The sequence below is a fragment of the Lagenorhynchus albirostris genome, chromosome 5, assembly GCF_949774975.1.
Source record: "Lagenorhynchus albirostris chromosome 5, mLagAlb1.1, whole genome shotgun sequence".
NCBI classification, from domain to species: domain Eukaryota; kingdom Metazoa; phylum Chordata; class Mammalia; order Artiodactyla; family Delphinidae; genus Lagenorhynchus; species Lagenorhynchus albirostris.
The window spans coordinates 133127626-133154669 of record NC_083099.1 but is presented as its reverse complement, the minus strand read 5'-3'; the positions used below and the strand labels follow the sequence as shown (position 1 = coordinate 133154669).

The 27044-nt window shown below is 52.3% G+C and overlaps 1 protein-coding gene across 4 annotated transcripts in view; it reads left to right on the top strand.

Moving 5' to 3' along the window:
- URB1 (URB1 ribosome biogenesis homolog) overlaps positions 1-27044 on the top strand; it is a 64704-nt gene that overhangs the window by 14090 nt on the left and 23570 nt on the right. For 3 of the 4 annotated variants that reach the window (XM_060150833.1, XM_060150832.1, XM_060150835.1), the window contains exons 8-24: positions 1115-1239; positions 4452-4647; positions 6155-6292; positions 8760-8933; positions 9510-9639; positions 10381-10497; positions 11669-11781; positions 13649-13768; positions 15168-15284; positions 15751-15889; positions 16667-16837; positions 17856-18049; positions 19780-20028; positions 21318-21497; positions 22942-23797; positions 24678-24879; positions 25567-25750. In XM_060150833.1, coding sequence (XP_060006816.1) covers positions 1115-1239; positions 4452-4647; positions 6155-6292; positions 8760-8933; positions 9510-9639; positions 10381-10497; positions 11669-11781; positions 13649-13768; positions 15168-15284; positions 15751-15889; positions 16667-16837; positions 17856-18049; positions 19780-20028; positions 21318-21497; positions 22942-23797; positions 24678-24879; positions 25567-25750 — 3405 coding nt within the window. The remainder of the gene's footprint in view (positions 1-1114; positions 1240-4451; positions 4648-6154; positions 6293-8759; positions 8934-9509; positions 9640-10380; positions 10498-11668; positions 11782-13648; positions 13769-15167; positions 15285-15750; positions 15890-16666; positions 16838-17855; positions 18050-19779; positions 20029-21317; positions 21498-22941; positions 23798-24677; positions 24880-25566; positions 25751-27044) is intronic. The other variant, XM_060150834.1, reaches the window with a different exon arrangement.

Genomic DNA, 27044 nt, shown 5'->3' with positions numbered 1-27044 from the left:
TAAGTCATTCATAAGCTTGTTTAAAAATACAGGTTTAAACTTGCCCCTCTTAAGAGTTTTTTTTTTGTTTTTTTTGGCCATGCCACGTGGCTTGTGGGATCTTAGTTCCCCGACCCGGGACGGAAGCCGGGCCCAAGGCAGTGAAAGCGCGGAGTCCTAACCACTGGAGCGCCAGGGAAGTCCCGAGTTTTTTTTTTTTTTAATGGTTCTATTTTATAGGTGAGGACATTCAGAATCAGGGAATTAAGTGATGCTCTCATTACGGGTTACACTCCGGCATCCAGACCCCATCCTGAAGCTCTCCTGGGGCCCATTAAGAGTTGCGTCATTAGAATGAAGGATGCCCCTATCACCTAGGAGATTCTGAGGGATTTAGGAGCTCTGTGCCAGGAACTGGAGACGATGACCAAATATTTATTTCTTCTGTCGCAGTATCACAATGCAGAAGCAAGAAAAAGCTTAGAAAAAATGTTCTATTTAAAGCATATGCTGTAAACAGAGAATCTTTAGTGCTGGGGATCCTAATACTGATGTGCTGTGTACTTCCTAACTCAGTGATGACTTCAGCTGTCTCACCCACAGTTTGCTCATTTGTGAGATGGGTGTCATCATGTTTGCCCTGCCAGCCTCACGGGGCTGCTGTAAGGATTATTGTGAAGTGCTTGGAAACAGTAACAAATGACATAAAATCTCAAGTTATCTGTAGTTTCTTGTTGTTCCAGCAACTCCCTGTTTGTTCAACTTTAAAAAGAACATTTTAAATTCAATTTATTTAAAGTAAAAAACAAACAAACAGAAAACCGCAGTTGACCCGTTTTTCCCACCCCCTTGACCCCCACTTCTGGCAGCCACTAATCTGCTCTCTGCATCTGTGAGCTTTTTTAAAAAATTGTTATTGTTTTATTTATTTATTTTGTTTAGATTCCACATATAAGAGTATTTTTAAATTTTGATTGGTGTTTCTGTTTTTCGGTGGGGTTTTTTGTTTTTGAATTACACAAAATGTTTTCTAAGTTGCCATTAGGCATGTGATATTGTCCAGTTTTTACCCTGTAGTTGTTCGTAAGACTTATGAACTTGGGATTTTCACTGAATTTCTTTGAAACCCTCGTAGACTTCTGCTGAAGACGCAGGGAAAACCATGGTGAGGGAGCTTGTTCATAACTTCCTGATGGATCTCTGCTGTTCGCTCAAGCATGGGATTAATTTTTATGACGCGTCTCTTGGTACCTTCGGCAGGTAAAGTGCAATGCCCGTGTGAATCCCGAGTGTGAGTTCTCAGAGGTCATCACATCCGTGACTTACAGTGGAAATCTGTTAAATAACGGAGCTGTAGTGGGTGAGAACTAGCATTGTAGGCGTTATCTGACTCATTTTAGGGATGAACTCAGAATAGGACCCAGAGGGCTCCTGTTCATTGTGTGCCCTCGGGGCAGAGTCTCAGGGTAGCAGTTGACTCAGACACACGGTGTGAGGTGTCTCACCCAGGAAGGTGCTGTGTGTGTTCACCCGGCAACTGTGTGTCAGCTGGATCTGAGAATAATTCTGTTACCTCCTCCTTCCCAGAGATGGGGTGCCCTCTCATGCCTCCCTGCAGTCCTAGGTGGGTACCATTGCTACCCCAGTTTTGCAGATGAGGAAGATGGGCCCACAGAGGGCAGGCCGCTCACCCTGAAAGTGGCAGAGCTCAGACTGGAACCTAGGAGATCTGGTTCCCAGCCCACACTCGTGACAGCTACACAACCCTCGTCTCCTCGGGGCCAGCTGCTGATGAATTGGGATTTCACAGTTTTGTTTTTACGTTTTATTTCATATTTCACCATTATGATAACATTTCATCAGTAAGGAAACAAAGTCCACAGCTAATGATTTAGATTATGTTCTTTTGGACTTTCTCTTTAGAGTCATAGACCTATAATACATATCCACGTTATTAATATTTAAACCAGAATGACCTACTGTTAGATATATTGTTCATTAACCTGCTTTTTGCCCATTTGACAATTAAGAACATGGGACATATTTTCTGGTCATTATGAATGACCCTTAGTTTTACCCCCTTGACATTTTATTATAAGGATAGAGATGGTTTGATTCGGTTTCAACCAGTCAGAAGATGACTGATCCCTCATAATGGGATTAATTTGGTGGGAATTTTTTTCCCTGCTTGTGGCTTTGAACTTGTTTTGATTCTGTGATTATTATGAGTTAACTTGCCGTCATTCCTTTTTCTTTTAATTTTGTTTTGGTGATGTTGTAGCTTTTCTCTCATCAGTGAGAGTAAGCTTGTTTTCTGCTGAAATGTAAGAGCAGACTTTTTGAGTCTTAATGTAATATAACACCATGCTAAAAAGGCTCTTTTTCCCTATTAAGGAGACCCATAAAATAGATGATCATTTAATGAGCATATTGAATCAACTAGTGGTTGTGTTTAAATAAGCTATGGTTTATGTAAAATCTTTTCAGCCACGGGCAAAAGACAAATGTTTGTGCTTAGGAGAGAGGAAGGGAGTTTTGTTTGTGGGGTGTTAATGGAAAGCTTTGAGAAAATTGAAATGCCTCCTTTCCCAGTGGTCGTAAAGCTCCCGCGTTTCCCGCAGGTCTCTGTGCAGATGTCGCCACGTCAGAGAGGCCTTCCCTGGCACCCTCTTCTGAGACAGTCCTTCCACTGTCACTGTCCTTTCGCCCGGCCCTTGCTTCTGATGGTGACTTATCACCATCTTGCATATTTATTTATTTGCTTGTTCATTACCCAATAGGCAAGAATTGGTGAGAACAGAGACTAGTCTGTTTTGAATCCCTGTGTGCCTGCCTGGCACATAGTAGGCATTGAAAGTGAGGCATCACAGTGTAGGCAAGGGTTGGCAAACTTTTTCTCTAAAGGTCCGGATAGTAAGTGTTTTAGGGTTAGCGTGCCATACAGCCCCTAGTGTGGCCACTCAGCCGTGCCATTGTGGTACCCAAGCAGCCATGCTATAAATAAACGAATGGGTGTAACTGTGTTCCAATAAAGCTTTATTGACAAAGGCAGGTGGTGGGCCAGAGCTTGCTGAGCCTTACTGTGGAGGTTCAGAGAACAGTTTCTGGAGTGCCTCTGAGACCTCAGCGGGTTACTGCTCCTCTCTGCCAATGTTGCCTCATCTGTAAAAAGGAAATACAATTAGTGCCCACCTCGGAGAGAGGCAGTGTGTGGTAACTGCCTCGAGCAGTGTCTGGCCCGTGTTGCAAACGCTGAATTAAGTGCTATTCATCTTATTACATCGTTCATTAAAATTGTGTGTGTGTCTAGTATTTTTGGCACTCTCCGCAAATTTTTTTTTAAGTTTCTAGGTAAACCTTTTTTTTTTTTAAATTTATTTTTGGCTGCGTCAGGTCTTAGTTGCGGCACACAGGATCTTTCATTGCAGCATGCGGGCTTTTCTCTAGTTGCGGCGTCTGGGTTTTCTCTTCTCTAGTTGTGTCGCAGGCTCCAGGGCACGTGGGCTCTGTAGTTTGCGGCACGTGAGCTCTCTAGTTGAGGCATGCGAGCTCAGTAGTTGTGGCACATGGGCTTAGTTGCCCCATGGCATGTGGGATCTAAGTTCTCTGACCAGGGATCGAACCCATGTCCACTGCACTGTAAGGTGGATTCTTTACCACTGGACCCCCAGGGAAGTCCCACTCTTTGCAAATTTAACATTCCATGCATTTGAAAGCACAAACTGTGTTTTGCTCATGATATTTTCCTATTAAGAATTGTAAGCTTTTTAAAGGATAGCTTTCTGATCAAAATTATACTCTAAATTCAATTTTTTTTTTTTTTTTTTTTTTTGCGGTACGCAGGCCTCTCACTGCTGTGGCCTCTCCCGTTGCGGAGCACAGGCTCCGGACGCGCAGGCTCAGCGGCCATGGCTCACGGGCCCAGCCGCTCCGCGGCACGTGGGATCCTCCCGAACCGGGGCACGAACCCGCGTCCCCTGCATCGGCAGGCGGACTCTCAACCACTGTGCCACCAGGGAAGCCCAACCGTAATCCTTTTAAAAGAAAAATGCGTTCTCTGTATTTTTATACTTAACGCACACATACATCTTTACATATGTGCATTTTTGTGTGTGGTTGGAGGGAAGTGGTCAGTAAAATCACAAAAGAAAATTCTAAAATTTCCTCTTCTTTAAAAGTCAGCTGGAACTCGAGGGAGGGAAGGAGAGGTGGGGAACAGAACAAGGTAGAGACTTTTTCAGTCACTCAGAAGTAGAGGGGTGAAGTTCAGGCCCTCTGGTGGAGAGTGGGAGCCCTACAGACCATGAAAACATCTCACTTTCTGCTGGGAGGGAAATTCACCAGAAATGAAATTTGCCCATCACTGTGTCACAGCTGTGTTTACTGAGCGGAGCTACCCCTGTCCTCCTGAGCTCTCAGTGCTTTGTGAAGACTCCCTGCTCCCCCCTCTCTCTTCTCTCTCTCCCTGGCAGAGGAGGAAACCTGACTCTCCTGCACTTCCTGCTGGGTTTGAAAACTGCAGCAGACGATGAGCTGGTCGCTGAACTTGTGGTGAACATCCTGAAAGTGTGCCCGGACTTACTGAACAAGTACTTCAAGGAAGTGACGTTTTCCTTTCTCCCAAGGGTGCAGTCCACTTGGTCCAGTAACATCAAACTGCTAAACAAGGTGAAGGCCGTGGGCATTTCGAAGTCTGCTAGATGGGGTCGTGGGCGGGTGGGTGTGAGGAGTTGGTAGCGGTGAGGGGTGAGTGACATTCTGATAAGCTCTGCAGGGTGAGGAACTTCTTTCAGCCGTTCTTCGGGGTGTATTTTAGATGATGCTAATTTGGTGTCTTTATCCTCTAAGGACATTTGACTTTTCACTGAGCTGAATTTTGAAGTTTATGCTTTTGAATCGGTTGAGCCAGTTTCATCTTCTTCAACCAGATTTTGCTCAGAGTGAGATCTTGATGAGTTTTGGCACAGTTGGGCTGGAATTAGTGAAATGTCTGAACTGTACAATAGTTTTTAAAGATTGCCATTTCAGGTACTTAGAACAACTTGAAATAAGCTGTGAATTGGTGGTCTGTTCAAGTGGATATGAATTCATTTCCATCTGATCATGGGTGTCAACCTCCCCTCATCTACCAGAGGGAGTGTCTGCTACAGATTCTTAGGCAGCACTGCCCGGCTCGCTTCACCTCTCTCTGTGTCTCTCTCTGTCTCTGTCTCTGTCTCTCTTTCTCTCTCTCTCTCTCTCTGATTTATGGACTGCCTAATGGTGACACACCTGGGATTATTTTCTTGTGCTTTGACCTGGGCATGGGGTTACCTGTAAAACAAACTTTTATTCACATAGTCCCTCATTTTCCTTGAATGCCTGTGTGTGCGGTGGTCCCAGCGTGTATTTGGGTGTTCACTTTTTTTTCTTTTTATGGCCACACCACGTGGCTTGCGGGATCTTAGTTCCCTACCAGGGATCGAACCTGCACCCTTGGCAGTGAAAGCGCTGAGTCCTAACCATTGGACCACCAGGGAATTCCCTCCCAGTGTGTATTTGGGACAAGAAGGAGGCACTCTGCCCCCCACTTTGGTGACGGTATCCCTGTGGCCACCACCCCTGTCGGGAGCTGCTCTGCCGCTGCTCTCCGGAGGGGCAGGGGCAGGTGCACGGCCGTCACAGGGCAGGATGGGAGTCCTTGCTTCTCTGTCTTCTAGCCTCATGGCCCTAGAGAAATTACTTAGACTCATCGAGGTCCAGTTTTGTCATCTGTAAACATGTTTTATCTTGATAGAAAATATCCCTACCCCAAAGTGTTGTCATGAAGTGTTGAAAAGATGACATACTTTGTTAGGTGCCTGCCAAGCGCAGTAACTGGTGAGTAGATAATCCGGTTGTGAGTTCTAGCAGTGACTTGTTTGCCAACAGAGGTTTTAAGAGGCTCCCAGACCACAGACCAGGCTCTCCTTTGAAGGTCGCTGTCCCCAGTAACAGTCTCATGACCCGACTTGTCTCTAACAAGTGGATTTTGGGGTTAATATTCCAGACCTTGTTCCTTGTGGCAAGTCTTGGACCTTTATTCCTGTAGTTGTTTCACTGCAGCGGCTTTACTGTTGGGTGCCTACAATTAGACAGACTCAGGCTTGAAAGCTAACCTCCGCCACCAGCTCATTCTCTGTTCTCCCTTCCCTAGATCTACGCCGCCCAGCCAGACATCTCCCGGGCGTTACAGACCAGAGAGTTCATCCCGCTTCCCCGGCTCCTGGCCATGGTGATGGTGACCACCGTGCCCCTGGTGTGCAATAAGATCATGTTCACCCAAGCACTGAACGTGAGTGGGGACCCTGCCTCCAGACTCTCTCCCGCTTGCCCCACCGGCCGTGCTGGGGACTGTGCTGAGAATACCGGCCTGCATGCACTGGTTCGTGCTTTGTTGGAGCCTCTGAGGCTTTCCATGGGTCCACTCGCCCGCGGACGGTGCCCTGGGGCCCGAGGCACGTGCCTGCCCTGCTCCAGCACAGAGCCGGGACGGCAGGACCCCTCCATGGCTCTGGGCCTTCCCAAGGGTGGGAGGGGAAGCGTGCTCAGCTACAGCCTAATGTCATGTGTTAAAGTCTCATCACTTTAGGAACTCTGGTTAGGGCAGGACTGAAATCTGCCCAGCAAATCCTTTCTTTTGTGGGTTAAATGAATAGTGTTAAGTTTTCTGGGGAACATTTACTTTGAGGACCAGCTGTTGGAGGAGTTTGGGGAGGACATGTTCAAGGAAAAAACTGATACTTCAAGTCCATGTCATTATTTATTATAAAGGTTCCCAAGTCCCATCAGAAACCAGAGGGACCCTTGCATTTTTCACCATAAATCATGGCCTTAGGTGAACAGCCATGAATTGTTGGCATACACGGGTCCTAGGCCAGCCAGCCCCTCCTAAACCCAGGTTGCCTCGAGACCCACCTGGGGGAGACCAGGTGCTCAGAGGAGTGCAGGGCCTGGGCTTTCCTCGGTGTGGGCGGAGTCCCCATCCTTCAGGCAGGCTGGACCAGGGTCTGCCGTGGTGGGTCGGCTCCGGTGGTGGTGGGGCAGTTACCATAAATTGGCGAGGACTCACTGGACTGTGCGGTGGGATTGAGCATTTCTTGATACCCATCCGGGGACTGTGCTGAGAGTGGCCAGGGGGCCGTGGGGAGGCGCTGGAGTAAAGAGGAAGAGGCCTGGGTGGGACCAGCCAGGAAGGCCTTTTGCTGTGGTTGCCAAATCCTAGAATCAAGGTGAGGCCCCAGCCAGCTTGCCCATCTGTTTTGTGAGGGACACAAGGTATCTTATTCCAGGGACTTGCAAAGTAGAGTTGAAAGGAAGGTGTCTTGATGCTGCCTCCTCACGGGTAGAAGACAGTTTCAATCCGGCCGGCTGCATTTACACTCCCCCTTGAGCTGACCCCGGTACACACCCCAGTCTGGGATATAAAAGGCTGTCTCGCTCCCTGTCACGCCGTTTCAGGAGAAGAGGGGTTGTGCCCCTAGGGGGTGTTGCATCCGCCGGACAGGGTGGCCATGGGGCGGGGAGAGCACGTGGCCTCCTCTCCTGCCGAGGCTGCCGTCCTGTGCAGGCCCAGGGCCAGCGGAGGGGAAGCCACAGCTTCGCCTTCTCGTCACTGGCGCTTTCTGAGCTGTGACAGTGTGTTCGTACAAGTGACACCAGAGACAGGTGTGTCTGGGGGGTGGACTTAGGAGTGCGTGGGGTTTTTTAATGACGTTTTTCTTGTATTCTTTACGGTGTTATCTGCAGAATTTTAATGGCGTATATTTTAGATCAGAAAGAAAAGAGTGAGCTTGTTTTAGAAACAGGAAACAAGAACGTGTTTGGAGACAGGGTCTCAGGCTGTTGACTGAGCTTTGCGCTCCAAGCTGGTGGGTGTAACACTCGTTTGGGTCCTGCCTTTGAAGTGATGATGGGGTGGGTGTGGTTATTGGTTTAAGACATTTAACGTAGCGCTGCTTTAGCGTACAACGTCCATGTAAAATGAGACGCCAGCCAGCTGGAGTGCTGGGGGCCTGGGGTGTTATTACACTGAAGGCCCGTCAGAAAACCTTCTTGTTTCTACCTGACTGTAAAGCTGCAGCATCCCAGCTTGTGCTCCCTGGACTTCTCTGTACGTGGGAGTCACCCGGGGCTGATGGCATTGGGCTGGGCTGGGCCTGAGATCGAACGTGTCTCCCAGGTGCCCATCCTCGCTGCTGCTGGCCCAGGGACATACTGCCACCGGCCGGGGCCCAGCCTTTCCCCCTTTGTGGTAATAGCACAGGTTCTTGAACCTCTTCAGCGAGTGAGGGTTTTGAAGGCCCTCCTGGCTGTCTGAATCCAGGTAGAGAGTCTGGATGTGGGGGGCCTGGGGTGGAGGCTGTGCGCCTAGAGGTGGCTGGCCGGACTCGGGTGCCTGGTGCCCTTGCCCATCATCTCTCCACCTGACGATAAGTGGAGAGGCCGGTCAGGTCCCGGTGGGATCTCGGCTGTTGTCGAGGCAGGTAATCTGTGGAGCCGAGTGGTGGTCAGGGAAGACGTTACCAAAAACAGACTGTGGAACAGCAGTTAAGAATCACCATCGGACGCCACCTTTAGTAACTGTGCTCCCGGCACCTGCTGAGGTCACATCTGCGGGAGGTGAAGTGGGCAGGGTCCCCGGGCCACCTCTGCACAGCGCAGAGGTCCGGCGGGCTCCTGGGGAGGGCCAGGGCCTGGGCGCTCCGTGTCCACCAGCGCGGCCCGAAGACACTTGTGGATTTACCTCTTCTTCTTCCCAGCTGGACAGCAAATCAGTGAAACACACAGCTTTGTCCCTTATTTCCGTCATTTTGGAGAGAGCCTTAAAGACCATTGACTACTGCCTGAATACAGGGGCCTGGCAGGAGTCGGGCGTGTACACGGCCGCGATGATGGAGGACTTTGTGCGGCTCTTCAGAGAAGCCCTGAGCAAGGTAGGCCCGGGAGCCAGGCTTGGGCTTTGCTTACAGGGTCACAGGCGAGCACACCAGAGGGAAAAGGCGAGCTTGGGGGCCCAGAGGGCGGGTGCGAAGTGAAGGGGAGGGGTTGGGGCGCTCCTGGGACTCAGGTCCCATAAGGACTGAGGCTGCAGTGATGGGAGGCCTGCTCCTTCCTCCCTGGGGCTCGGTCTGGTTAGCAGGGAGCCCAGGCGTCCGCAGACCGGGTGGCTGCCCGGAAGAGCCAGGGGCTTGCTGGGCTGGGTACCCCCAGCCGGACGTAAGGATGAGTTTCTTGGTTCCCAGTGTCTGGCTCCGGCGAACAAGTCTTCAGGGGTTTGTTTTAATGATTGGTGCTGTGTTTTCACCAAATTCTTACAGTGTTCAGTTCTGGGAATTATACCCCAAACCAGAGCTCGCAGAGGCTGGGACCTCTTTCGGTCACACACACACACTTGCACATGCTGGCCCCTCTCCTCTGTTCTTTGCTTCTCCTTGTTAGTGGGTTCCGTTCATTTGTTTCTCTTCCTTTTAAAGGTGACTGGCTTTTTGTTTCTCTGTTTTCCCTTTTAGATTTTACCAGATCTGAATGCCATCGTGTGGGTCTGGCAGTCACTTAGGAAGCAGGAGACAGAACAGGATGACGAGAAAGCAAAGAAAAGGGGCAACAAGACCCCTGCTACCTGCGTGGCTCCCCAGAGCGGTGAGGGGCCTCTTCTGTTTGCAGATACCACTGACACAGGCAGCCTGGGAGCCTCCTGTCCAGAGGGGCTGATCTAGAGGGACTTGTGAAGGCCTCTCTGGCTCTGAATGAATCCTGTGTCCTTCTTTGCTTAGGGAGAAGAATGAGCATGGCATTGTACATTGAGTTTTTTGTGTTTTGTTTTTGTACATTGAGTTTTAACATCTGTTAGAAATGTGCCCAAGATTTATGCAAGCACTGTGTCTCTCTAAAAACTTGTATGATGAGTGCGATGTGCTCTGGCCTTTCCGTGAGGGAGGAGGCCCCTCTTTTGTTCTGCGGATAGCGGTGGGCTACATGGTCCCCCTGGAAATAAGATGTGTTGACTCAGACCTTGTCCCTGGTGAAGCGGTGGGCTTCACGTCTTATATCTCTGTCCTGTTTCATCCTTGCGCGGCCCCGTAGGGGTAGGCGCTGCTGCGTGTCCCCATTTTTCAGACGAGGACGCTGAAGCAGAGAGACAGAGTAGCTTTACCCTGTCCGAGTTCACAGCTGTGAAATCGGGATTTAGACCCAGCCTGTTTGAACAGCTTTGACTTTTACCACGTTGACTCCTTAAACCTCGCTCCATGGGGATCTGTCTGCAGCCTCAGTGTTCCACATACAGTTGACAGTGATGGGTCACGGGTGGTTCGATCGCTCACTGATTGAGGACAGAGAACAAGCGTGTTTCCTGATTCAAGCTGTTTAATTCTTGTTCAGATGATGCAGAAACCATTCTTCTGAAAGCCGCCCTGCTCCAGGTCATCTGCCTCTACCAGAAGGTGGTCCCGCACGTGGTCATGCAGTACAACTTTGACTTCAGCAAGCTCCTGAAAGGTGCGTCTCGAGGGATGGTGGGCGCCCCTCCGCTGTTCCTGCCAGTGCGGGTGAAGGAAGGAAGTGTAGATAAACGAGCAGAGGCTCTGGCGCCGAGGACCGGGAAGGCTGCTGGGCACTGTGGCCGGCGTGTGTGATCCACCAGCCTGGCTGTTTTCATCTGGACCAATGTGTTTTAAATAGCTGGTCTTCCTTAAGGAGATATCAGATGAACACTTGGCAGCCTCAAGAGAGAAGGGAGAAGCCAGCCAGGCTGAGTTGCCTGCCGTGGGTGATAGACAGATGAGATTATGTGATGTTAATTCTAAAGCCTCTTTGCAAAGGAAGAGGGGTGCAGAAATGAAGCCCCTGAGAAGGAGGTCCCGTTCGTGCACAGGCACTTCTGACATGGTTACTCGTATTTTACCCAGTGAAGTTCAAACCGCATCTTGTAAAAGTAACATTATGCTTGTCTGGCCACGTTTCCTTGATGGAAAAGTTTGTCTAATGAAACTGACTTTGTAATTGGGCCTACGGAGGAAGACTTGCGGAAATATCATTCTTGGAATTTATATAAGCTACTGAAATAATCCTATTCAAAAAGCTGTAGTTAACTTTTTGATGGTTTAAAGGCAAAAAGTTCTCTTGCTGTGAGAATACGAGATTTACTATAAAGTGGCCATTTAACATCTGGTACCACGTCCTTCCCGAGCAAAGGATTAACCCAGAAATCAGGCCAGAGACTGAGGACCCTGTCTCAGACCCAGGCGGCCGCAGGCTGTGCACAAGATGCTTGCCGTCTAGGGAGCAAGGCCTGTGCCCCGCACCAGGGGTCACACTCACGAGAGACTGTACCTGGAGGGCAGTGTGCACTGGGGGCTTTGAGCTGTAGGAAGAGGTCAATGTGGGCCGAGTGCAGGGAAGGGCAGGCAGCACCCCCACTCTTTGGTGAAGGATTTGGATAGACCTTGGGACGGGGGGGATGTGTCAGTGAGGTGTGTAGGCAGGAGACTGGGCACAGCCTGTGTGAGGGTGACCACAGGACAAGGACGGGCGGAACCCCCACATCTTCTGCCTAGTTCCCTGGACAGTTCCCTGTCCCATCCTCGTGGCCAGGGCGGCAGTAGCTGGGCCCCCGCGCCCGCCCCCCACCCCCCGACGTCTCGTCTGTCTTCCTCTTTCCCACCCACAGGCGTCATCTCAGAGGAGGGCCTGCGTGAGGAGGTGCCTGTCACCCTGCAGCACCTTGTTCTCAAGGTGGCCCTGGCACTGCCCGCCAGCAAGTTTCTGTGGTTAAAGGCCCAGGTAGGAGGTCGTGACGCCGCCTCTGTTGTTAGCTCACCTGCAGGCTCCTCGGCTTTCTGGCCTGGGAATCTCTAGCTGCATCAGAACCCTGACTGCTGGTTGCGAAGGAAGACGTTGACGGTTCTCCTTTTAGAGAGAAGCCTCTAGAGCGGAGGCCAGGTCCTGATTTGTGAACCAGGAATCTCTTTGCTTTGCAAAGTAAGGTGCTTAGCTATCCTTACTGAAAATATATTATTGCTGGGTGTTGGGAGTTTTTTTCCTTTTTTCTCTTGACCCTTTTACATTTTTCTTGTCCTTTAAAAACCCTTTGGAAATAAACAAAATACATTTCCTTCTCCTTTGTCCTCATCCTGGAAGGACTTAAGACAGAGATGGGAATAGACACCAAGCCACGAGAGGGTTGAGGCTGGTGGAAAAATCAGTAAAGGTGGCTGGCGTTGTTTTCTGTGTCTTTGCTCACGTCTTCTAGGATTTCTGGAGAACATAATGTTGAATCGTAAAGGGAACTCAAGATGTAACAGATATTTTCCTCTGTATTTAAACACAGGACGCCATGTCACTTCTATCCAAAGAGGGAAACTGACCAGGCCAAATGAAGCCTTGTCTGCGTGTGTTTCTGAGTAGCTCAGAGGACTTGTTTCAATGGCTTACCGTCTTCTTTGAGTCCTTGTATGGAGCCAGGAGTGCGGAAACGTACCCTGGCACTTTCAGAGGTGCTATTTCCAGAGGGTGGAAGAACACCGTGGCCCTGGGATCCCTGTGTTCCCCTCAGTCCTCTTTCGGAGGCTCGCCTGCCTCATGGTTGAGGACGGTCCTCACTGAGAACTTATGCCAGGCTCGGCGCGAGTGTGCCATGTATCGTCTCATTTATCACCACTTACAGACGAGACAGCTGGAGCGCAGAGTGGTTAGGAGGCTTCCGTGGGGTCCCGGCCGTAAGTAGGGGATCCATGATTGGACCCAGGCGGCGTTGCCCGGACCCTGCTCTCAACTTGACAACCCCCGTGAGGTCGCTGCCAGGACCCCAGTGAGATGACGGATGAGTCTGGGGTGTTTAGTGTTTTACCCCAGCTGAACTGGGCCATTGGGGTCTTGAGGATTTAGTTGGAAAGGGAACAGAGGCCTCTTACCTCGAAAGAACTGGTATTAACATATTAGTCTGTATCCCATGCTTCATTTCTTGCTCATAAGATGGGTCTGCTGGGCTTTGGGAACAATAGCCCTCATGTGCTCAGATCAGGGCTGCGGGGACGCTCCAGGGAGACACAGATGCATCGGCGTCTGGGCTGGGAATCTGGAGCGCCATGTGTTCAAAGCCCAGAAGCCTTTGTTAAGAGGCTTGCTTGCGTGTAAGGAACCGATTATGTCCGCGCCGGCATCTTGCTGAAATGCAGCAAGCCTGGCGTTGGATGGAGTCAGGCAGCCCTGAGTGGTGTGTTTTCCCGCCTGCCACCCGCCACCAGCCAGTGCTGTGTCTGCGCCAGGGCTCCTGGGCTTGAGTCCCACGTCGGTCATTAAACGGCCATCACCTCCTTGTGCCTCAGTGTCTGCACATGTGAAATGGGGGTGACGGTTGTCCCCACGGCAGGCTTGTTGGGAGGACAAAGTGAGTCGGTGTATGTGAAGCACCTGAAGGGCCCCCGTGCTTCCTGCTGTGACTGTTGTTAACTACAGCTGCTTTCGGGGGGGTGGGAGGAGCTCCTAACTCCTGAGCTTCCTCGTGTAGAGCATCCCGGCAGGCTTGCCGAGTGGTGGTTAAAATGAGATGAGATGAAAGGCCGGGAAGAACACTGGACATGCAGTACCTGTTCGCTCAGCAAGCAGTGGCCTTTGTTACGTTTATAATATTCTATTGTTCAAACTCCAGGAAGGCCCAGATGCAGAAATTATTGTAGGAAAGCGATCCGTGTTTTACTTACTGATGAAGATGTTTGTGACCAGTAGCCATTCGCATCTCAAGTCATCGACCAAACTTCTGATCGTGAAGGTGAGCCTTTTCTACCGGTTCCTAGTTCTAGAAGCGTTTTGTACAATCTTGCTTATAGTAGATGCTTAGTCAACAGTTGTTGAATTAAGGATGTATTAAGACTGTTACAATTTAAAAACAGAAGGTTTTATGGCAGTTTTAATGTATTCTGTCTTAACCTGGCTGTGTTCCCAAGAGGCAACCTGGTGAAATGGGAAAAGCGGGCACTTTGAAGTCCTGTTCCAAGATTTGAGTCCTGGTTCTGCTGTTCCTGGGTGGCACTGGACAAATTGCTTAACCTCTCTGAACTTAGTTTTCTCGTGGTGAACGGGAATAACAAAACCGTAGGATTGCAAGGGAGGTTACGTGTGATCAAATAGTAGGCCATGCCTGGCACATTCTAGATTCAGTAAACATTAGGTTTTGGCCCTCTGGGGAACAATTTAATAGGCGATGCCTCTTCCCTCAGCTCCAGACTCAGCCTCCTCCAGGGCCCTGGCGACTGACCGCAGCCGTCACCCACAGCACAGGTGTCGCCAGAGTCAGCGGAAGGGAATGAGGAGTTTGTTGGCGTCTCTTCTTTCTTACACTTGAACTCATTTTCCAGGGCTACGTCAGGTCTTGCTGCAGCGCTAGGAAATCTAGTTCCTTGGTTTCACTGGGCAGCAGACATCCTGGTCAGGGCCGGGGCCGGGCAGGTTGCTAGAAGAATCACATTCATTGTATTTAGGGCACAGAGATTTTACCTTTGAAGTGCCAGTGGTCTTGCCACCCTTCAACCTCGCCTGAGCTGCGTGGAGGACACGAAAGTCTAGGTCGTGACCTCTGCAAGGTTGTGCAGGTGTGATTTCATGATCACTCCCTGCATGTGGGTGGAATGGCACGTCAGGCTCTCCCTCAGAGCACTCTGTGCAGGGCTCGTGCCGAGGGGCTGCTGAGACCCCGAGTTCTGTCGTCGGGCCATTTGGGGATGTCATTTAACCAAGTCCTGCCTCGTAACGAGTCCTGCTCCCTTAGAACAGAAGTAAGGTGGTGCTTCTGGCCCAGGCCTGGGTCTCGAGAAGCCACGTTGAGAAGATTCGGCCTGACTGGGCCACTGTCTTGGAGAATTTCATGCAGGCTGAGGGCTGAGTGGCTGGGAGGAGTCAAGTCCCAGGTTGGAAAGCAGACTTTCAAGTAGCAGTGGGATATTTTCCCTTTTTATTATTTAGGAGTTGAAGGAGAGGAATAAGCAGCAGTGAGATGAGGGACTGTGTTCTCCTTGATCGAGCCAGAGCGACCTCTTTTCCTCGTTTCCCTCGACAGTGGGGGTTGTTCTGAAGCGCAGCTTTTAGGATAAAACTGGACGGAACTTTTACCCCCTCTGTGCTCCGTGGTCTCAGAGGACCCACGGAAAGCGGGTTCTTCCCTGATTTTTCAGATCCTGCGGGACACAGGGGTGTTTGAGCACACCTGGCAGGAGCTGGAGCTGTGGCTGGAACACCTGGATGACACCGAGCAGGAGAACAAGGAGGCTGTGATTCAGTTTTTGGAACGCGTGAGCACGTATTTCCCACGTACAGAAAGCACGTTCAGGATGGCGTACTAAGTGACCCTCAGTATGGTTAAGGCATCTCTGATGTACCAGAGCCCAGAGGCCTCTCCTCCTGACTCACTTCCTAATTCTTGCTGAGATGTCAGAACGATTTAGTTTTAGAATCTGTGAAATGGGACTGTATCACTGTGTGCTGTTAACTTCCTTTTGGGCGTTTGTTTTTGTAGGAGGGATTAGTGGTACACTAAGAGCGGTATTAAAAGCAATAGTCTGATGTGAAAAGGAGATATTTTAAAAAAAATCTACAACAAAAAGTTCTTTTTTAAAAAACTTTGCAGAAAAACGATTTTTCTTTGAAGGCCTGTTAAGATTTTTGCTCTTCCCTTTATTTTACCTGCGACATTTGGGGGCATTTTTCATTTCATGTGTGACCATCTAAATATTTCCCACTTGACTCTTTAATGCTCAGGTTCTCCTGACATTGGTGGCGAATCCCTATTCGTACACGGACAAAGCGTCTGACTTTGTCCAGGAAGCCAGCGCCCTGCAGGCCTCCATGACGCGGCAGGACGCCGATGATGTCAGCATTCCCATCTCCCACATTGACGGTGGGTGCCGCTCCCTGCGCTCCTTGGGCTTCTGAAGAGCCAGCCACGGTGGCGTATTAGAGGCAAAACAGAATGGCACCGAAGCCTTGTGCGGAGGGCAGACGTCCCATTTCTTTGCATCAGAGATCAGCCGCCTCTGGAATTGGAAATCCCCTCATTTGCTTATGTAACAGGAAATAGGTGCAGGGCTTATTTGCTGCGTTGTTGTTATTTGTGCAGTGTTTGCTTTGTGCCAGGTGATGCTCTAAGCTCTTAATAAATCCTAACTCATGTAACCTCATAAACAACCCCAAGTTGGGGGGGGGGTCATCCTCATTTTATGTATTGACAAGGCAGCTGAGGCACAGAGAGGTTAAGCAATCTGCTCAGCCTCACACAGCGAGGATGTAGCAAAGTCAGGATTTGGCTTCAGACACTCTGGCCCTAGTCTGTGCGTCAACCCTTATGCTCTGTGGCTTCTCAGATTTTGGCTTGTTTCCATGACTATCCAGGTTAAAGTTTCTGGGCTTCTCAGTGTCACGCGAGGAAACTTCAACCTGTTACTACCTGAGCTGGATAGTCCTGCATTTTGTCTGGCAGAGGTCTTAAGATTTTATAGATAATGCCTTATTTGTTTAGAATCAAACATTACACTAAGCATTTTCCCCCAAGAGAAGTTTAGCTCTTATTTTTTCCTCTTTTTGCAAACGTCCTCTTGCTTGCCCTACCTGTGGGATTCTTGCAGTAGACTCCTTTGCCACCTCTTGCCTGGCCCTGATTCCCATCTTTCTGCCTCAGATGTTCTCGACATGGTGGATGTCCTGGTGGAGGGCAGCGAAGGCTTGGATGAGGAGGTTGGATTCTTACTGAATGAAGACATGATCGTGCTCACGTTCCCGTTCAGTGCTGTGGTCCCCGCTGCCCTGGAAGCCAGGAATAAGTTGCTCCTTGGAACAGAAAGTGAAGCAGGTACCTGTGTGTAGTGAGAATGTTGTGGCTGCATCAGGCCAGCTGGGTCTCTGTGGGGTAGGAGGTGGGATTCCAAGGGCTTTGGAAATAATTGCTGAAAACCCAAGGCAGCAGGGGTTCAGACCCACCAAAGTGATAGCTGCACAGCTGGTAGAACTAAGTGTACGGGGGTAGGAATCTAGAGGCTGGCTAGGCTGTTGGGAAATGGGGCGTTTGACGGACGAGTCTGAAATAATGTGTTTGCATGGCTGCACAGACACCTGCTGTAACACCGGTACTTTCTCTTCAGTATTTATTCTTGATATCTTGATGCTAAGGTACAAGTCCTTCATCCTTACTGGGTATCCAGGCAACACAGACCCAAGAAAGCACTCACAGGTCGCAGTGGTGTAATTAGTCAGCGTTGCTCAGGCTTTGCTGCAGTAACACATACGCCCCAATGCGTCAGTGGCTTAAGGAGCAAAGGTCTCTCTCTCGACCGTGTCCTGGTCCAGGACAGGTCAGGTGCTCTCCTGGTTGTCCAGGAGGTAGCTCAGGGATCCCGGCTGCTCCCATCCTGTAGCTGTGCCATCTCAACATATGGCTTCCAAGGTCACTGTGGAAGAGGAAGAGAGAGTGGACAGTCAAACAGGGGTGTTCTGGCCAGGCCTGGAAGTGGCTGAGCGAGTCGCGTGGTCCCAGCCTAACTGCAGGGGAGGCTTGTGTGCCAAGGAAGTGGAAATGGATTGGTTTGCACCAAGCAAGTCCCTGTCCCGGGTGGCCTTGGCCTCACCTCTTCAGCGCCTGGGTCTCCACTTCTGGGCCTCAGCACCCGAAGTCTGACTGTGTGCTGTATGTTTAATAGAAGTCTGGCATGGTCTGCAGTGGTAGCATCTGCCTTCCAGCGTGGTCGTGTGATCGCTTGCAGAATGGTTATGACTCTTTCTGGGTCTTGAATATGGGTGGGAGTTGGTGTTATTGATGGGTCACAGAAGGGCGGTCCCAGCAAGCGTCTCCCTGCCGTGTCCCTCCTTTGCAGGAGAAAGCATCGTGGCGTATCTGACAGGGGTGTTGACGGACCTCCTCCACACCCAGAGAGACCCTCTGGCTCTGTGTCTTCTGCTTCAGTCTTACGACAAGTTGGAGCCTCCGCTCCCACCTTGCTGCCGTCAGCTGTCCAGGTTCAACAGATACTACAGCCTCTGGATCCCGGAGCCAGCCCGAGAGGCCTTGGTGAGCTGTGGCGACCACCACTCCTGCAGAAACCTAGAAACCCCCAGAGGTTCCTCCCTGTGGGCCGCAGCGGGCTGTACCCCAGCTGTGTAGCTTTCACAGCTTAACAGGGTGAACGCTCATCACCTTCTCGTTTCCCCAGAGTAGGAGAGGAAGGCACGTGGTGTCTCTGCCGCTCAGCTAGTGTGACGAGACCCCGAGGGGCTCCGCGATGCAGCAGAACCGAATTCGCCGCTGGCTGCACGTTTGGGCTTTGAGGCTGGGGTTGGGGGCGGGGTCTCCTTCTCCTCCCTTCCAGAGTGGTCTGTGCGCGCTCGCCTCACGGCCCTCGTCTGCACACCTCAGCGGCCCCTAGACTTGGCCTGCTCAGCGGTTAGACCTGAAGGCTGCTAGCAGGCTACGCTCTGCTAGACGGGAAAGTGAAAAAAGAAAGAAAGAAGTGGTTTTCTCCTGGTGGGGACTGCATTCTTAAAAGGGGCACTGCAGGTCTGGCTCTGATGCAGCGTGCTTAGGATTGCTGGTGGAGCAAGAAATTCACTTTGCGTGGTGCGCTTTTGTGTGTTCGCTCAGTTGTGGCCGCGCTTGAGAAAGCAGGCAGCTAGGGAGGACCTCTTCCTCTTATGAACTTGGTAGCAGGAGCCTGTGTCGATTGCACGGTCACGGTCTGTTAGGGCCTCATCCCTAAGCGCATCACACGTATTTTACGCCATTTAATCCTCACAACTCAGAGAGGGGTCTGGACTTAACTATCCTCCTTGTACACGTGGGGAAACTGAGGTTCAGAGCAGTTCCGCCCCCAGGCAGTGGTAGACTCAGGATCCAGGCAGGCCTCTGGGCTCCAGAGCCCAGGCCCATCACAGCTATCGCCGCCTTCCCCACCTGACAGGCCGTGGTCAGAGCCACACAGCAGCTTCCGTGGGTTGTTAGCAGTCTGTGCTGTGCTGCACGGTGCTCCAAGTGTAGGCGTCCACTCCGTGGAGTCAGGCACTCGGCGGTTCTCACCCGTGAGGGCGCGTCAGGATCCCCCAGACGCTCATTCAGACGTGGTCGCTGGGCGTGTGATTCAGCAGGTCTGGGGCGGGCCCGGGAATTTGCATTTCTAGCAGGTTCCCGGGTCATGCTGTTGCTGGTCCAGGGTCGAGCCCCACTGAGTTTCGGGGCACCATGCAGCCTAGTTGTACTGGCCTTAGGAAACAGTGTTTGGAGTTATAACAGGAAAAGCCATGTGGGGTGAATAAAGAAGGCAGTTTGGGAACTAAGTTAGAAGAAATGACCCACTTGGAGCCGGAATGACTTCAGGAACGTATCTTCCGTCCGGCCACGTCCTCTCATCCTCCCGTCCTCCCGGGGGAGGCCTTTGAAAGGCACGCAGCTCCCCCAGCCGGCTCCTTCCCAGGGTGGCATTTCCCAGTTTCCAGGGATTAATCACAGTGACTCCTGTGAGTAAAATCCTGTCTCTGTGCCGTGTGACTCCTGTTCTCCAGAGCGTGTAAATACCTCCCCGGCTCAGTGCCCTCACGTGGACACACGCTCGGGAAATACGTGTAACTGAGCGTGTTGGGACTTTACTTGAATCAAATGCCACAGGGTCACCTAGATGTAGCATCAGTAGGTGATTTTTGTGAAACGCCCCTCTGTGTGCGTGTCGCCCTGTCCCTGTTTTAGCACCCTGTGCCCTTTGCCCCTGGTGCCGATCTGTCTTTTCTCTTTCCTCCCCTGCTGTCTCCCAGGCGCTGCAGACGTCGGGCAGCCCTGCTCCGCCGGACCCCCCAGCCTCCTCTTTCAGTGCCCTGCTGCAGATGGCCTACACAGGCCAGGGCCAAGGTCAGGTCCAGGGCCTGGGCGCATTCCCACTCCTGGACGAGGGGGTCCAGGGGCGGCTGCGGGCTGCCCTCCTGCACCTCCCGACGCACCGGGCCCTGCGCTCCGCCAGACACCTGCTGCTGTACCTCAAGAGCACCGTGGAGAACTTCGGCCAGGTCAGCGCTGCCCCCGCTCCCTGGCTTCGCCACCTGCAGAGAGTGTGCCTTCTGCCGGTCGGGTCCACACTGAGTGACGGTGTGGATGGAGGCCTGGGGCCCCCCTGTCGCACCGTTTGTCCGCACACGGAGAGGGCGGTGGCCAGCGTGCAGGGCCCCGGGCGGGCCGCGGTTTGGGAGCCTCGGCTCCGGGTGCTGTGCCCTCTCCCTGGGGCAGAGGCACAGATCTCAGACCTGGACCCACGCGCAGCTGAACGTGGTCGCTGGGGCAGCTGAGGCTGGGCGGGGCCCTTCCCACGGCTGAGCGGGTCCGCGGCACGACCAGGCGTCCCCTCTGCCTTTATGAGTTTTAATTCGGCGGCTCGTTGTTGGGCCTTCTGTCCCTGAGGTGGTTTACAGATTTTTAGTTTACATTTGTTGCTGTTGTTGTTGTTGTTTTAGTATTTATTTATTTGGCTGCTCCGGGTCTTAGTTGCCGCGTGCGGGATCTTTTTAGTTGCGGCAGGCGAACTCTTAGGTGCGGCATGTGGGATCTAGTTCCCTGACCAGGGATTGTACCCGGGACCCCTGCATGGGGAGCGCAGTCTTAGCTACTGGACCACCAGGGAAGTCCCTTGGTTTAGGTTCTGAGGTGGGCTTTTCCCCCTCATCTTGGTCAAAATAAATCTGTGTGTTTCATCAAGACTTAGGAGGACAAGTCTTATTAAGAAATGACTTTGAGGGCTTCCCTGGTGGCGCAGTGGTTAAGAGTCCACCTGCCAATGCAGGGGACACGGGTTCGAGCCCTGTTCCGGGAAGATCCCACGTGCCGCAGAGCAACTAAGCCCGTGCGCCACAACTACTGAGCCTGCGCTCTAGAGCCTGCAAGCCACAACTACTGAGCCCACGTGCCACAACTACTGAACCCATGTGCCACAACTGCTGAGCCCACGTGCCTAGAGCCCGTGCTCCGCAACAAGAGAAGCCAGCGCAAAGAGAAGCCCGCGCACGGCAACAAAGAGTAGCCCTTGCTTGCCGCAACTAGAGAAAGCCCACGCGCAGCAACGACGGCCGAACGCAGCCAAAAATAAATAAATAAATTTTAAAAACTTTTATAAGAAAAAAAGAAAAAGAAATGACTTTGAGGTTGTTGGCAGTTTACCGGGAGTTGCCATTTTAGCCTGCTTCCCTCCTTGATTCTTGTTTCTGGCAACTCTCCCCTTCTGGCCCTGGGGGGACGCGGCAGTCAGTGTTCTGGTGACTGTCAGCCCTTCCTGGGCCTGAGGGTCGTGTGTGTCTGGTCCTCACAGCTGGGCAGGAGGACGGGGCCTCCCCTGCTGCAGTTCCTCCTGGACCTCCTCAGGCACCTGGTCATCCACTGTCAGCAGCTGGACGCCCAGAACCAGCAGAAGCGCCAGGCCGCCCAGGCTGAGTCCGACCTCTTTTTGGACGTGGAGTCCATGGCCTCGCTGGAGTTGGCCGATGACAAGGTACCGCCGCCCTTCCTCCCTGGGTCTCCTTCCGGTTCGCCTTTTCCTGTGAGGTCACAGCCACTGGCTTTCCCTCCATTCTGGTTAAAAGCAAGTACGTGTTCATTGCAGGGAAGTAGGGAGATGCAGAGAACTCCAAAGGAGGCCCTAAGCAGCATCCCCCGCCCTCCCCGAGAGAAGCACGGTTTACTTGGGGCGTTCATCTTTCCAGTCACTTCTCTGCTCACACTTGCCCTGCTGCGAGCACTTTCCCTCCCACTGTGCCGTGAGCGTCCTGAGAACTCGGACTGCGTATTTTCCTCTTAAAGCATTGCAGCCCGAGTTGAGTGAAGGCTGGGCAGTGGGAGGGGCCCTTCCTCGTGAACACACACAGCGACCACACTGCCTGGGGAAGAGGGAGCCTTCCTCTCCTGCCGGCAGTCTCGTGAGTCAGCTTTTGAACTGGGGCCAGGCGGAATCTTTCTCACCATTTGCCATTTGACCTGTTGTACCGGGTTTGGGTGCAGGCGTGTTCCTCAGTTCACAGTCGAACGCATGGCTCCCTTCCTTTGATCTCCAAGGGGGCTTTCTTGGGGGGGCATTTGTTGGTGCAAGACCACCTGTTAGCCAGTCGTTGGGCAAAGCACTCCTGATGTGTGCTTTTCTGTTTTTCTTTCTGTTTGGGAAAGCTCAGTTGGAAAGTGTGATAGGCTCCTCTTTCCTTCCTGAAGAGTAAATAAGGAAAAAAATTTATTTCTGTCCCTGGGGACTGGGTGACTTCATTGACTAGGAATCGTGTTCGGCGAGGCTGTATCAAGTCATCATCTAATCCAGCAAAGCACACTCAGCTGCTCTCTGCTCCATGGTTTAAACTAGTCTTGGGGTCAGAGCTAGTTCCTCAGGGGGTCACTCGAGGCCCAGCCTCCTTCTGGAAGTGGACGCAGTTTCACCTTCAGTTCTGGATCGTTTAACCCCTACCCATCTTCCCCAGCCACAGAGCCTCTCCGAAGCCAGGGTAGCCCTGCCCTGGTGGCTGGGTGGTACCCACGTCCCTCAACCAGATTTATTTAGGAGGGCAGGGCTGCTAGGGAGAAACCAGGAGACAGTTGATCGTCATCCCATTTTGGCACTTCTGCGTGGCCCGGCCCTGCCTGAGTGACTGTGCAGAGCAGTTTTACTGCATGGTCAATTCATTCAGGCTGCATCCGTCAGCTTCCTGCTGGTCTGGGGGTCACTGACCGAGTCACAGTGCAGGCCCCGTCATTGTACAGGGGAGGAGGTGCGTTATGATGGGGTAAGAGCTTTGGGCTTGGGTTGGGGTGCTGCGGGCACCCCTGAGAGGGGCACTGGGGCTTGGGCTGGAGGGTGGAGTGGCTTAGGAAAGCTCTTTCTGCTCTCCGTCCTCCTCAGTGGCAGCCGCTGGCTGGGCCGTGGGTAAGGCCTGTGCCCTGTCACTGTGTTTCAGACGCTGGAGGAGGTGCTCGTGGCCATCCTCAAGCATCCCACGCTGGAGGGCTGGTACCTGGCCCTGGAGCAGCAGGCGCTCCCCCCGCACACCCTCAGTCCCGTCCTCGTGAAGCTCCTGGCGGCCCACCTCAGCGCGGGGGTCCTTCAGCTGCTGCTGGCGAGTGCCCCCGTCCTGCAGAGCCTTGGTCAGCTGGGGCTCCTGGCCAGGTACTCAGAGGCCATCACCCAGAGTGTCCTGAAGGAGCTGCGGAACCGGAGGGCCCGCGCAGCCACGCTGATGCCGAAGGCCCTTCCTCAGCTTGAAGCCCTGCGGGGGCTGCACCCGTACATGGAGGGCTCCCAGCTCCGGGAGGTCACCCTAGCCCTGCTGAGCCTGCCCGAGGCCCACCTCGTGGCCCAGCGATCCACTAAGTCCCGCCAGAAGGAGAGACATCTGAACGCTCTCGGGGAGACCCTGGTCCAGCTGCTGACCAGCCGCCCCCAGGAGCAGCTGCAGAGCGGCGAGCTCCTCCGGGCCTCCGAGTACGTGAGAGGCCTGGGGGCTTTGCTGCCCGCGCTGGCCGTGGACGAGCTGGACGCCGTGCTCCTCCAGGCTCTGCAGAGAGAGCCGGCTCTGGCCCCCGCAGTCGGGGTCGCTCTGCTCGACTACTGCCTGGCCCGGCGGACGCCGGTGGCCCTGGGCACCGCGGCCCTGCTCCTGCAGCACAGCCGTCCCCACCTGCTGCGCTTTGAGCGGTGGTGCAGGCGGGCCAGCCTGGGGCTCTGCCTGCAGGAGGCCCTGGACGACTTCCTCCCTGTCGTCCGCGTGTACCTCCAGTGCAGGACCCGGGAACACTTCACGCGCCCCGCAGCAGGTACAGGAAGGGTGGGTTTGGGCAGCCAGGAGGGCTGAGAACTGTGTCTACCCTTAAGCCCTGGGACTTCACGTTCTGGAGGTATCATTTAGTTCTGTTTCTCCTCCGATGTCTGACCCAGCTCTGAGGATGGAGCTCCCATCGACCTCGAGTTACCCACGGGAAGCTGGGGCCGGCGGTGGGCGGTAGCTATGGCCGTTGGGGGCCAAGGAAGGAGCGGCCCCGGCTGGGTCTTGTTAGGTTGAGGGAGTGGCGCGGGTGATGGTCCTTTGCCCCGTCCCCCTCTCCCCACCGTTGGGAGCGTTGGTGGGTCGGCTGGGCCCCACTCTCTCTTCTCTCTCCACCCATTGGGTTTCAGGTCCAAGGCACTTCCTGATCACCTCCAATTCAATTTAATTCATTTTTATCGTGTGTACGAATGATTTTTCACTCACTGCTTTGCCTCTGTGCTGCATAGCTTCATATCATCAATAACAGATGTTTTTAAAAAGTAAGAGCACCCCTGCAGGAGGGCGTCTTCCGGCCAGTGGTTCTCAGTGCTCTTCTCGTTCCCCAGTGAGTTCAGGACCTGGGTGCTCACCGTCTCGTCATGACCCTCGAGCCAGGGCTATGCCCAGGGCCTGCGGGACTGTTAGGGTTGAGTGATGAGAGGTGACTGGTGGCGTGCTGGTAAATGTTTTAACCACTGGCTCTTGGGGGAGACTGATTTGTAGCATTTGCCGATTTCCGTGGCGTCACAGCTCCTGCCGTGGTCAGTCTCGTGCTACCAGTGTGACATCACCCAGGTCACAGGTTTCCTGAAACAGAGCCACCAGCCCTTGTGAGCCGGTTGTCATGCTCCACGGCGCTGACCTCTCTCTCCTGCTTGTCTCTGCTCCAGTGTCCTCTGCTGTCATTCCTGTCCTGAGGAAGGCCCTGTGGAGGCCGCTGCAGACCAGGCTTCTCAGTGCTGACGGGCCCCTAGAGTCTGGGCTGCATCAGGAGATCCTGGCCCAGCTGGTCCCATTTGCAAGAGCCAAGGACCTCCGTGTCCTCATGGACCGACTGCCCCGCTTGCTTCAGACTCCAGGCAGTCACAGGAGGTATGAAGGCTCGGGTTGTTTAATGGCTCTCCCTGTCTCAGCTTCCCTTTTCCCTGTAGTGGTTATAGAGCAGTGGAAATCGCTGTACTGCTGTTGTGCAGCTGGGGAGAACGCAGTTCCTCCGAGAACTCTACTTCATCCTGGCTGGAGCAAGTTCATCTCCATAAGTGGGTGGTTCTGATTCCCTCAGAGCCGTGGTTATCAACCAGGGGCGATTTTGCCCGCTCCAGGGAACAGTTGGCAATGCCTGACACCTTTTACTGTCCCGATATGGGCATGGGGGGCTTGTTGCTTCTGGCTGCTAGAGGGTGGAGGCCAAGGGTGCTGCTAGATATCCTGTAATGCATAGGATAGGCCCCCTCCCCTCCCCCCGAAGAGAGAATTATCTGGCCCAAAATGTCAGGAGTGCTGAGGCTGAGATAGCCTGATTTAGACAAAGTCTGGACAATATATCCTTTTTCTGGTGTGCTAATAGTGTTTCCCCTAGTCGTAAAAGTTCTGGTACGTCTTTGAAGTTCGCGTAAGGGGCAGGGGAGGCCTGTGATCTCCGTGCTTGGGTAGTTAGTGTAGGGACCAGGGCTCAGGGCGTCTGCCTCATACGGCCCATTGTGATGTTGGATTATATATACTTAAAGCTAGAGGGATTTGGGCCATGCCTGTAACTCTGAGTTTTGTCTTCTGCCGCAGTTGGGTCGTGGCTGACTCTGTCTTGGCTGTCCTGGAAGGGTCGGCAGAAGAGCTGCGTGCTTGGAAAAAGACTCTGCTGGAGGCCTGTGTACAGTGGTTGATCGCATCCTTCAGCGGCGGCCAGCAAGATGATGGCACCCAGGATCGAGAGAAGCAGATGCTGCTAAGATTAAACGAACTGTTGGTAGGTGTCTCTTATTAGAGCCCCTGGTTAAATTTTTAAGGGAAAGAATGAGATAGACAAACCCAGGTTTGCAGATACATTCAAGCCAGGTGGCATGAATTCGACCTGGTGGGGGATGATAGGAGCCATGTCTAGGAGGTGACGGGCAGGTGGAGGGCAAACTTTGAAATGATGAGCCATCTTTTATCAGGAATGGTTGCAGGAATTTGTCAGAATGCTTTTTGGTTGCATCTCCTGAGATGGTTATATGGTATTGTTTTTTGTTTTGACTGTTAATGGGGTGAATTATATTAACTGATTTTTGAACGTTAAACCAGCCTTGCATTCCTAGAATAAACCTACTTGGTCATGATGTGTTCTCATTTTTATATAGTGTTGGATTTGATTTGCTGACATTTTACCAAGAAATTTTGTATCTGTGTTCATGAGGGGTATTAGCTTATAATTGTATTTTCTTGCAGTGTCCTTGTCTGGCTTTAGGATCAGGTAATACTGGCCTCAGGCTGAGTTAGGAAGAGTTTCACTGGGTACAAAATTCCAGGCTAACAGTTTTTATTTTTTTCAGGCATTTCAAAGATGTTGCTTTACTGTCTTGCGGTGTGCATTGTTTCTGATAAGAAATCTCTCATTCTTATCTGTATTTCTCTTTCCATGATGCCTTTTTTCTCCAGCTGCTCTGAGGAGTTTTTTCTTTACGTTGCTTAAACAGCATGATTGCGATATGCCTGAGCGTCGTTTCTTCAGGTTTTCTGTGCTTTGGGGTCAGCGAGCTTCCTGGCTCTGTGAGTTCAGAGCTTTTGTAAAATTTGGAAATATTTAGCTGTTTTGGGCCTTTATTTTCTTTTGTTTTTGATGTTACATTTTTGCACAGAGATCATTAGCTTCCTGAAGAACTTAATGTGTTGTGTTACAGGATTGTGAACTTAAGGCCTGTAGGAACCTGACCCAGTAGAGCTAGGGAAGAGGAGGAGAAGCATTCCTGGGGTGTAAGGGAGTCGAGCTGTGGAGCCGGGGGTGCTGGGCTCTGCTCTTCTAGGGATTTGTGTTCTTGGGACAGGCCTCCCTCCTTACCCCACTTGGCTGTTTTCTTTCTCTCTCTCTCTTGCTCTTGCCCCCCCCCCCCGCTTTTAACAGACTTAACTTTTTAGAGCAGTTTTAGGTTCACAGCAAAGTTGGGCGGAAACTCAGCGTTTCCACATGCCCCCTTCCCCCAACGTGCACAGCTTCCTCACCGTCAGCATCTCCAGCAGCCCTTTCCTTGTAATTGAGGTGTGGTTTTCATCTCGTGGAATAT